Source organism: Tachypleus tridentatus, chromosome 2, assembly GCF_004210375.1.
Source record: "Tachypleus tridentatus isolate NWPU-2018 chromosome 2, ASM421037v1, whole genome shotgun sequence".
Classification (NCBI taxonomy): domain Eukaryota; kingdom Metazoa; phylum Arthropoda; class Merostomata; order Xiphosura; family Limulidae; genus Tachypleus; species Tachypleus tridentatus.
In genome coordinates, this window is record NC_134826.1 from 127560775 (window position 1) to 127573360 (window position 12586).

Genomic DNA, 12586 nt, shown 5'->3' on the forward strand with positions numbered 1-12586 from the left:
CATTGTATCATCAGTAAATTTAAAAATATCACAGTACTCAAAGAGAAGTTAAAGCATGTGATATAAATAATAAGGTTCCATGGTAATCATATCAGTTATGTTCTCCCAGTTGGGAAATTCTGTTATGTGTATGTCATCAGTCTTTGCTATCCTTCAGCAAACTGTTGAAGGAATATTTATTCCATTTGACCTTATTGTCAAAATTTTGTTTAAATCAACAAAGCTGATTTAATATAACCTTATTGTAAACATATAGTTTACAAACTTTAGAATGTAATGATTCTGCCATTAAAAGTGGCATCTGTGCTATGCGATGACTGATTTTTGACATTCAGTGTATGTCATCAGTCTTTGCTATCCTTCAGGTAAAAATATATGTGTAAATTATGTACAACCACAAATTTTATTGTTCCATGTTAAAATGCTTTGATATTTGATAAATCTAGATAATCCAGAATCTGGTCTTGTGGGACTCCATAGAAATTCTTAGTATTTTGAAGAACAAAACTGGTAGAGAGCTGATTGAGTGAATAATGAATAATATACGAAGAAAGTCGTAAGTTTTGATCCTGTGATCTAGTTTTTGACTGAATTAAGATTATTTCTCTTAAGTAAATTGATAACTGAAGTGCTAAGATGTATGGATTTATGAAAGTAATGTGTAGGTAATTTATTTCTCATTCAGATAGTGTATTTACTTTAAAACTTTTTAGTGTGCCCATCTTGTACAGAAATTGTCCATGTTGCACTGATCTGTTTAGTTATTATGTATGTATTAAAAATCACATATAATTTCTGAATGAATAAAAATATTTCCTGTGCTAGTTACAGTATTTTTCTGATGTGATTTTCATAAAATGACTATTTTTTAAAAGTGGTTTAAGTCAGTTTCTTTTGTCCAATACAAGGTGTCCAGTTGAAGTTAACTAGCATGTTTACACGATCATATTGTAATCATTACAATATTGCTTAAAAATCAGAAATGTTATTTCATTCTGAAAAAAACTGTGTGTTAGGATATTTAAGATTAATAATTATTGTGTTAATCAGTTGACTGAAGTGATATACTAGAATTGAATGTCTATTGGTACATAAAAAGTGAAGATTCTGATTAACTTTTGAGAAGCTTTATGACTCTAAATGTAAGATTAGGATTATCAGAAACATTTCTTACTTTCCTCCAATAATTAAAAGGTATGATTTCTTACTATTATTCAGAAATGTTACTCTAACCTTCACAAAACATATAGCTAATACCTTGCACCAGTGTCAAAAAGTTTTTGCATGAGAACCATATGGAAAACTTTTTGGCAGTGGTATGAAGTATTAACTGTCTGTGCTCTGCAGATGTGGGTATCTATTGTAAACGTATTTTCAGGTAAGAGAAATGTAAACTTTACTGTTTGTCTTACTTGTGTAATTTTATCTATTGAAGCTATTTTAATGGTATTGTTTAATATTTCATTATATAGGGTGTGGATTGTTAGGTAGTTGTGTGCAACATTATGTGATACATGACATCTGTGGTGTTGCGAATGTATCGTAGAAATGGGGGTACATATAACTCAAATAGTAGCCTAATATGAAAATGGTTGTCAGTGGCATGGATGGAGCAAATATTGGAGAATAAGTAATTGATTACAAGTATGAATACTTCATATTTTTATGAAAATGAATACAGAAAAAATGTTCATTATTCAAATGTGAATACATTGGAATGTATTCATGAATACTTTCTCAGATGATATGTAATCATAATAGAACACCAGACAATAAAATTTCAGTACTTTTATTTTCTGAAACAAACATTTTAGGAACTGAAACAAAATTGGGACAAATAATAACATTTCAATATTTTAAAGTTCAATAACAAAGTTTTACAATAAAAATATTTTAAACAGAGATGTATAGATATTATAATTGTTCTTTGTGAACCTCAGTCTCTCAAGTGTCTTGACAGTGAGGTAGAAGTGATCAAGTCTGGGGGTTTTGCCTTTTGCATTCAGTTCTAAACATATGTTCAACAATAGGCAGAGGATGCTGGAACACTCAGGTATCATTTGGCTAGTTGAGGATGATATGGCTGGTTTCTTGGAGGTAGCAAAGAAACTAAAGAGTTGACTGCTTTTGTGAGGGGGGGTTTACAGTCCTGTTTTGGTTCCATGATTGTGAGATTATTTGTTGAAGAAACTTCTTGCTGCAGGAGTATTGACTTGAATTCATAGACAGTTGGGTTAGTGAAATACAACTCATGTTTAAATCTGGGATCCAATGCTGCAGATAAACAAAAGACACTTCCTCTCACATGAGTCAGCCAGGCATGAATAGATTTTTTCAGTGCAGAGATAAGAGTAAAATTATATCTAAACTGCACACTGACAGTCTCAGTCATCAGCCCATAAACATAAGGCACTACATAGGTGAAAGTAACAATGTTCTGACTCTGGGTGAAACTTGATGTCTCTTAAGAAAGTGTTAGTATTGTCACTGAATCTGCAAGCACAGTTTGATCAGGAAAAGTGAGTTTCAATGTACAATTATATAGATTATTCAACTTCTGGGGAATCTTCAATAAAGACTTAATCGTATTAATTTCTGAGATCCATTTGTTTATGTTTTTGACTATATTCTAGCCTCTTTCTGAAGTAGATCAATTGCTTGCATAGATTTTCAAATGTAGGATACGATGACTGATACTTTGGAAACTACTTTCAGCAGTGGTGCAGCTTTTTCCATTCTGACCGTGACCATAAGTTGTAGTATGTGGAAAAAGCAGAGTCATATTCAGGAAGAATTAAATATAATTTATTTGCTGATGTAGATTTATACAAAACTTCATCTTCTGAGTCACTATCTGTAGATAAGCTGCCATCATCTCTTGCAGTAGGTTGTGTTTGTGGTTCAAACCCAGGCAAGCAGAAAGATTTGATCATGTTGGATGTATTATCGGATATCACATATGACATTTTGTTGTTTATGTTAAAAGAGGTTTTATTCATCATATTGAGCTGCAATGTTATCATATGCATGATGCCACTTGAAATTCCATAATGAAAGTTTGCATTTTCAGGTAAATTTTAAAATGTCCAGTTACTACAAGAAATATTACCACTAAAGGCAGTTTAGTAACCATCTCAAATTCTTTCAAGTGACTTACAAGTGTAATATAATAACCAATAATGTAGTTGCAGAATACTGACCTGATTTAATCCTCTTGCTATGGGTATCTTTTACTGTTTGTCAAAATGTTTTTATCAAGTTATTTCAAAATTTAATTAAACTACTTTTTACTTGTTACACCAATTAATATAGCATAAAATCTTAGCTTATATTAATTGGTGTAACAAATAAAAAGTATATTTTAATAGTATATAAATTTTAAGTTATTAATTTTATAAGGCAATATTAAAAGAAAATCATAAATTTTCCCTATTGTGAAAATGTGACTTTTTCTCTAGGCATAACCTCTTCTCCAATTTATTTACCATTCTTCCAAGAAGTACAATAGTTAATGTAATTACACGTTATAATATTGCCATAACTCATGTAAAGCATAATTTTCTTATCCTTCAGTGTTGTTTGGTTAGGAATGATCAAATAGAAAAACAGACTCCTCCTGCTACATCCACCAATCACATCCTTTCTTTCAGTATTTGATAGTAGTTCTTTCTGACATTCAGTACTACATTATTTGTAACCAATCAAACACCAAGGTCTTCATTACCAAATAGCATATTATTTTCTTTTTTTGTACATGAAAGTTTTAATTTCTCTTTCAGTACAGTCTTCTAGAAGCATAGTAGTATATCTGTGGATTCACACTGCTAAAATCTGGGTTTCGATACCCATGGTGGCAGAGAAAAGATAACCCATTGTGCAGCTTTGTGCTTAATTCCAAACAAACAAACAAATCTTTCAGTTCAAACTTTGTTTCCATGGGAAAATTTCTAGTGAGAACAAAGCTTGTTCTGAAAGAGAACTTACCAAGTTGCAGATGTGATAATGGCAGTCTAGACATGTAATGTATATAAAATTTGACACTTACAGTATTAAGTATTCGTGAAATAATTCAGTGAATACAAATACTATGCCATTGAATTTCCATTCCAAATTATTTGAATATAAGTGTGAATAATTCCAAAACTTAACCCCTTCTTTTCCCACATGCTACAAACATCATGTTCTGCAAAGGAAATTAATTTCATATCAACATGATGGGATGTGGATATTAAGATGGTTAAGTAATTATTGAAGATTCTCCATAAGAAATTGAATAATCTAGGTTTGGGTACTTTAAAACTTACTTTTCATGATAGAACTATGCTTGCATATTTGGTGACAATACAATCTTTTGTCTAGGGCAAGAAAATTGTTACCTTCAGTTATGTGGTGCCATGTGTATATGGGTTGATGAACAAGATTGACAGTGTGCAATCTAGATATAATTTAATCTTGTCTCTGCACTAAAGAAATTTGTTCATACCTTGCTGATTCAGTATGTGCTGCTTGTCTGCAGCATTGGATCCCAGATTTAAACTTGACAGATGTTTCACTTGACAAACTATAACCCCCCCCCACACACATACACACACAAAAGAAGTAATCTTTATTTGCTGTCTCTAAGAAGTCCCTCGCTGGTACAGCAGCAAGTCTACAGATTTACAATGCTAAAATCAGGGTTTGATTCCCCTCGATGGACTCAGCAGATAGCCTGATATGGCTTTGCTATGAGCAAAACACACACACATGCCTCTGAGAAATCAGTCACATCATCTTTAGAGGATGAAAATACCTTGTTGGTCCTTATTTTCCAGAAGCTCCAGATTATTGAAAGATCCATAAAAAAACGTTTCTATCCCACCTATTTGCCAAATGCTACTCGAGCATTCCAGCATTCTGTCCCCCTGTTGAGCATATGTTTAGCACTAGAGGCAAATATTCTTTGTGAATAACAATCTCTCAAATGTCTTGTTAATGAGGCAGAAGCAATGGACAGTTGTAATATCTATAAGTTTCCTTTAAAAATATATTTTTGGACGTAAAATTTTATTGTTGCATTTTAAAAAATAAAAGCATTGAAATGTTATTTTTTTTTATATTTTGTTTCTGTTTCTAGAAAGTTTGTTTCATATAATAAAAGTATTGAGATCTTATTTTCTTCTGTTTTATCATTATTGCATTTTACCTGAAAACATATTCTTGTATGTATTCATGAATAAATTCTTGTGTATTCATATTGAAATACATAGCATTTTTCCTTTATTTTGTTTTCGTATACACATCCATAAAAATATTAAGTGTTCATGTTTGTAGTCAATCATGGATCACCAGTATTCACTTCATCTTTACCTATGCATGATTATCTAGTATTTTCCTCTATTAATACTGGCTTTTAATTTCTTCTCACTCAGTGTTTTCCCTATTTATTTATTTATTGACCTTATGGGATAATAGTGAGGCTCATATCTAAATGTTCAAGCTGATGTAGAACAGACATATTTTAGTTTTACCATTATTCTTAATTTCATGGATCAGAGGTCGCTGAAATTCTACTGTTCAATAAATTTCATATAATGTAGTTTGAGAATTTTCTGAACACAAAGAAAAGAGGACATATCATTTGTTTCAAATTATGCCTAACTTTTGCACTTTCTGAATTTGATCTTTTCCTTTTATTAATCTTTCTCTAGTTTAGCCATTAGTTTTCCTTCTTGCAAACTTAATTCAGATTAGATAGACTCACCTATGAAATGGTAAAGGTCCTTCCTTGATAAGTTTCAACTTGTGCTACCAAGATAAAGTGACTCAAAATTTACAAATGTCCTTTTTGCATTGCAGAGCATACATCACCAATAATTTGTCAGTCTGCCACCTTGCACATGACGTATTGTGTAAATATCAGGAGATTTCACATAATCTCTGCTTTATTGCCATAATTCCAATATAGTACTTTATCTCTTCTCACTTAAATAGCTATTTTAATTCAGTACTGTCCTCTGTATGCAAAATATGTTATGTATACCACAAGCCTTTATCCCCCCTCAATTAGAATTGGTTGATTTTGATGCATGTGTCATGTAAATCATTATGTGACAACCCTCCACCAATAAGAGTGCAACATGCATTCATGAAGCTGTATGACTCCCTCTATTCAGTTCTACCAGACTGTCACTTATTGGTTGGCAGTACTTCTATTCTAACATTTTGTTTTTATTTTGGTGCTCTTCCTACAGTTCACATCCTCCTAAGTTTATTAGGGGTGATCTTTTTGTTTCAAAGTGTCAGTGGTTTCATATCTCTCCTACATCATCACTTAAAAGTGAAAAAACTAAATTGTTAACATGACCTTTAAATAAAGTGGTTGCCAAGTGTTTTGCTCACATTGTACATTAAGTTTTTATACTATTACCTGTATGAAGTTTGAGGGGTTTTCTCTATGTTGAAAAACATTTTATGAAGTGTTGTTTTACCTATTGTTTTGAATGTTTCAGTATTAAGGGAGAGTCCCTATATCAAGTTCTTGAGATTTCCAAAAATGCTACATCTGAAGACATCAAGAAGGCATACAGAAGGGTTTGTAATAATCTTATACTTTCATACATATGTATATATGCAAACATACATATATATGTATATGTGTTCTTGATATATGATTTGTTTTTTTTAATGAATTAGAAAATGCTGTATCTCCAATAAGAAATATTTTAGTCAGGTTTGCTCCTGGTAACAAAATGTTTAGATAACTTATGTCTCCTTATGTTTTGTCTTCATATCCTGTTTATATTTATTATTTGTTCTATTTTTCTTTTATCTAACTCCAAATTATTACATAAAGAGGTTTCAAAGATATTTTAATATTTTCCATGCCAGATTTTGTTTGAGAACCATCTTTTGGCTGTTATCCAAATTAAATCCAGTAACATAGATGAATTGTTTCTTCACTGATAAATCAAGTTATTAAAAATATAAATGCTTTCTATTAAATGGTATTAATAAGGTAAAAACTGTAATATACACATTAGATTAAAATTGCAATTAAAGACTTGTGAACTAAATATAATTTAAATTTATTTATGTTACTTAAATAGTTTATTTATTTGCTAAAATTATTGATATATTTGTGTTTGCAGTTAGCTCTTAGGTATCATCCAGATAAAAATCCTAATAATCCTGAAACAGCTGAAAAGGTATGTTTTATTTTACTCTAATTATTCAGAATATGTTAGGAAATTTTGGTGGTGTATTGTGTCTGATGAAAAAAAAAACAATTATTGTAATATATCATGATTTTAAATGACTTTTTTTTAGTAAACTATTTTGTGTATTTTGCATTTATTATTGTGTTATTGCTTATTTTGTACATTTTTTGTACTTTAAATGCATTTAAGTTGTAAATACTCTTTTAATTAATTAATAAATATACTTGAATATTACTGTATTTATACTGCTCTTATATAAAATATATATTTAATCATTGGGTCTAGATATATGTCTCCAATACATACCTATATGGACACTGACTAATATGTTCTGTGACTTGTATTCACAGGGAATATTAAAAATTAAAATAATACATGAAACTTCTTTTATATATGCAAAAACGGCTCGTTTGGGTTGAGAAAATATTTTACATAGAAGAGCGAACAACGTTTCGACCTTCTTCAGTCATTGTCAGGTTCACAAAGAAAGAGGTAACTGACCGGAAGCTGACCACATGTTTGAAAGGGGTTGTGCAACTGAGTGTTGGAATGTAGAGGGCGGTGTTATATAATTTTATTATATATTCAAACATCTAACACCGCCTTCTACATTCCGACACTCAGTTGCACAACCCCTTTCAAACACGTGGTCAGCTTCCGGTCAGTTACCTCTTTCTTGTGAACCTGACGATGACTGAAGAAGGTCAAAACGTTGTTCGCTCTTCTATGTAAAATATTTTCTCAACCCAAACCAGCCGTATTTGCATATATATTTCTCTACAAGTGGGTTTTCTCGACATCACTGAAACTTCTTTTCTTTTTACAAAGTCACAAAACGTTTTGATGTTGGAAATTCAACACTATATTATGCTTGGCACTTAGTGTTGGGAGTTGTGGAAAAAAAACAAAGGAGAAATATTGAATTTGACCTGAATGACATTATTAGAAATAAATAAAGTTTAAAATCAATCCTAGTTAAAGTTATGTGTTTCAACATAGATGGAAAGTTGAATGGATGTGCCACTGCATTATCATTTATCAAGCTGAAGTGTGGGTTTACAGAACACTTTGAAAATTTATTAGAAAATAACTATTTTTATATACTCACACCTATATTTTTGTTTTTTATTTTTAGTTTAAAGAAATCAACTTTGCTAATACAGTCTTGTCTGATCCAGAGAAAAGGGAAATATATGACTTGTATGGATCTTTAGGCCTTTACATAGCTGATAATATTGGAAAAGAGAATGTAAAATATTATTTCTTGCTAACCAGCTGTTGGTTCAAGGTAAGAAATCATGTAACTTATAATTAGTATGAATAAATCTAAGGTCATTTTATATGAAATATATTTATTGTATTTAAGTCTGATTTTCGTAGAATAATTTGAAAACATTATTACAGTATGTAGTTGTCAATATGGTAAAGCTATTTAAATTATTTTGTTTCTATGTATTACTGTTTAGAACATTATATAACTGGATATTCCATTTCAACCTGTGACATATTGTTAGTTTAACATGTTATGAAGACTGTGTTGATGAAGTTGGAGAAATACAAAACTGCAATAACAAACAGTGTTTCACTAGTGTGTGTCAGTAATATATATTTCAGAAAGTTGATGTTATTATTTCGTTTTTTTTAAGGCTTCCATAGCCTGGTATGGCCAGGTGATTAGGGCACTGTGAGTTCACAGTTCTCAAATTGAGAGTTCAGATTCCCATCTCACCAAAAATGCTCACCCTTTCCACTGTGAGGGCATTATAATATGATAGTCAGCCCCACTATTCATTGGTAAAAGAGTAGCCCAAGAGCTGATGGAGGATAGTGATGATGGGTCTTTCACTTCTAACCTGGGGATGGCTAGCACAGATAGCCCTTATGTAACTTCACACAAAATTCAAGACCAACAAAGTAAAGATTTCCAACTTCTGGAAGTTTATGCATAAATAAATTGAAAACTATCTTGATATAGTAAAGGGGTGAATAAAATTTTATTTCATATAAACTGATCTGTGTGATTGGACTTGTACATTGTGTTGAAGCATATACAGACTTCAACAAAATTTCTGTGTATGGGGTAATGCAGTGTTATCTGGTGGTACATTTCCTGTCTTAATGTGTTAAAGATTTAAGTAGTTATATATTGTAATGTTTGTTTGAATGCTTAAAATGAAACTGATAAAATATTTTTAGATGTTGTGGAGAAGAATTAAACTCTAATTGTTTATAATAAATATTGATTTTGTAAACAGGTTTTACTGGCATGTTGCACAATTTTTACTTGCTGCTGCTGCTGTTGCTGCTGTTGTAACTGTTTCTGTGGAAAGTGCAAAGCAAATGTTCCAGAAGAACCTGATAATACAAATGACTTAGAGGTAAAAGTTTCAAATTAAAATATAGAACACAAGATGCAGATTGTGTCTTAAATGTTTGAAACAAATAAAAACTAAAATATTCTTATTAGTGAACCTAAGAAATTAAAACTACTTCGATTGTTCTTATGATTTCATTGTAAACAGTTGTTTTAAGGAATTTAATGTGTAATATCAGTAATCAAAAAATAAAAATTTCACAACTGTCTAGTCCATAGTGATATTAGTACTTTATACTGTTTAGAAAATAATTCTTAGATACTTAGGTACAATATTACTCAGTTTATAGCATTTTGCAGTTTTTCATTTATATTTTAATTAAAATTAAGATATTAATTCTTTTGCTACTTGAGAACATTATCTGAATGTAAATTTGCCATGCATAAAAGACTGAATATTGAATTAATATGAAAAGATACATGAAAGTAAAAATAATGTTCACAAAATATCTTTCAAATCATTAAATAACTTCTAGCTTTATAATTTGTTTCTTGTTTTGCAGTGTTAACTATAATCTTGTTTTTCATGTTTCATTCATCCTAAAACTAGTTTATTTTTTTTACTGTGATACCAAATGCTGTATTTTACATTATATGTTTTGATTGCAACAGTAATAATATTTTTTTACATTTGATGCATGTTACATACCTAATATAAAGTTGGATACTAAACAATATTACTCCTTCTTATAACTATTTTAATTACAAAATACAGATACTGTAGCTTCCTTCTGTGAACTGATATATAGTCAAAAGCTTACAGATATGCCAGATAATTCTAAATTATCTGAAGTATATAAATAGGATTTTCAACTGTATTTGAGCTTGGAGGGTTATAACTTTATTATAAATAATTTTTATGATAACTTCTTTGAATGGACTGAAGATTTTGAGAAAGTGGCAAAGCCATTTTATTTATTTTGATAAGTCTTTCTGAAACTTGCATCACTCTTCACTACAAAAATGATAGAACAGCTTTTATTTTACTGTTCATTAATTCATGAGCAGTACTTTATCATTGAATTGCTTTAACATTTGTCTTCTTCAGGTGGAATCTGTAGATGATGATGCAGGTGATGAGAATGTTATTGCTTCAGCAAACAGAGAGGTGAGAAGCACAAATTCTTTTTGTTTTGAGTAGTGTGTTTTTATTTTCTGTATGGTTTTTCTATTCCTAAGCTATATAATGTTTCTCATTGATATATGTTGTGGTTTGGTTTGTTTTCTTTTTGACTGCTCTAAAAATTTAACCCTCGCATACTTGCTTAATCTTTATGTACAATTCAATTAATTTGTCACTTATTGTTAATTTTTATATTTCAAAAGCAAATCAGCTGAAATATTATTTTTCACACATTACATTTATTGTTAAAGTATGCAGCAACTGCACTTAATAAAACCTTTATAAGTTATTATGCTACATTCTGCAAAGTGTCTTGGGATGCATAGAGCTGTTATGAACTATTTTACAACTTGTAGAGTTGGGGTATTTTGTTAAAGGTTTTCTGTCAACATTTAAATCATGTTACTTGTTACAAAGTGTCTTGAAACAAGTAGAGTTAGAACACTTCTTTGTATGCCATCCCCTCGGTGTGGATTCCTGTACGTGGTGAGGGGACCTCCCAGGGAAGGTTCTGTTCTATCTGGTTACCTTCTCTGGGATCTAAACATCCACCCATGTGTTTGCCATGCGTGGCGACCCGTGAAGGGGAGAAGAGGATCCTGGTGGTTGAGGGGTCCAAACCTAACACACCACTTTGGCCTCGAATTCCTGTAGACGGGCGGCCTTTGGGTGGCCCACCTTGGGTCAATCGGCTGGTCCATTTGGGCTAGAGTCAACCAAGTACCAGTGTTGGAAGTTCTCAATGGGTGTTGTGGACATTGTGCCTGATGCTGGTGTTTGGGTATAGTGCTCATGAAACCCTGGCGTTGCTGCATTGCCCTTGCATGACATTGTAGTGCGTCCCCTCGTAGGGCTCCATGGTTGGTGGGGTCAGTGGGTACCAAAATTTTTTCTTTTTCCTATGGATCCTCCAAAAAATTTAAATAAAATTGTAAAAAAACAGTCAGTGGGTAAGTGACCACGTCTTGAATACTCAGAACAGCAATCTTCAACATCAGTAACACACGTACCTCATTTTCTTATATTACATTCTCTTTCGGAAAAACCTTTAGGGCAAATGTCCCCTTTTTTTATTCAAAAGGGTCTAGAGGGACTTGCTGGCTCTCCAAAGTCAGAAAAGAAACTTCAATCTGGTGACATATTGGTTGAAACATCCACATCCCAACACAGTGAACTCCTCTTGAATTCAAAGGCAATTGGGGATGTACCTATTGAGGTTACACCCCATGCTACCTTGAATTCATCACAAGGAGTTATTGTTGAAAGGGATTTGAAGAACGTTCCCTAGTCAGAGATTCTCGCTGGTCTCTCCACTCCAGGAATTTCTGCAGTGAGGCGCATCTCCACTCGCAAAGATGGAGTTACACTGCCAACAAATACCCTCGTTTTAACATTTACTTCACCACGTGCACCTGCCACCATCAAGGCAGGTTATCTCATTTGCAGGGTTTGGCCATACATACCAAACCCTCTTCGATGTTTCCAATGTCAGAGATTCGGCCACTCAAAGACATCTTGTCATGGTTCCCTGACATGTGCTCGTTGTGGAGGCAAGGACCACGATGCCTATGACTGTGACATGAACCCACATTGTGTAAACTGCAATGGTTCTCACCCCTCTTACTTTCATTCTTGCCCAAAATGGTTGGAGGGAAAAGAGGTGCAGCGTTTGAAAACAACACATAACATTAGTTATCCTGAGGCTTGGAAATTGCTGTCCACAACTCCATCTCGGACATATGCTGCTGCACTTCATTCCACAACTACAGTGGGAGTGCAAACAGATCTCTCTGTGCCTCCAAGAGAATCGTTTTCAAAACAAATGAAAAGCCTTTTGACCTCCATGGTTAAAAAGGTTGATGAATCATCTTCCACACCCATCTATGTTCC

The 12586-nt window shown here is 32.2% G+C and overlaps 1 protein-coding gene across 4 annotated transcripts in view; it reads left to right on the top strand.

Annotated features, from left to right (window-relative positions):
* Positions 1–12586, top strand: part of LOC143245067 (uncharacterized) — a 30539-nt gene that overhangs the window by 6574 nt on the left and 11379 nt on the right. For all 4 annotated transcript variants that reach the window (XM_076490874.1, XM_076490872.1, XM_076490873.1 and 1 more), the window contains exons 2-7: positions 447–556; positions 6492–6573; positions 7131–7187; positions 8335–8487; positions 9455–9577; positions 10622–10681. In XM_076490874.1, the coding sequence (XP_076346989.1) occupies positions 534–556; positions 6492–6573; positions 7131–7187; positions 8335–8487; positions 9455–9577; positions 10622–10681 (498 nt within the window). In that variant the 5' untranslated portion in view covers positions 447–533. The remainder of the gene's footprint in view (positions 1–446; positions 557–6491; positions 6574–7130; positions 7188–8334; positions 8488–9454; positions 9578–10621; positions 10682–12586) is intronic.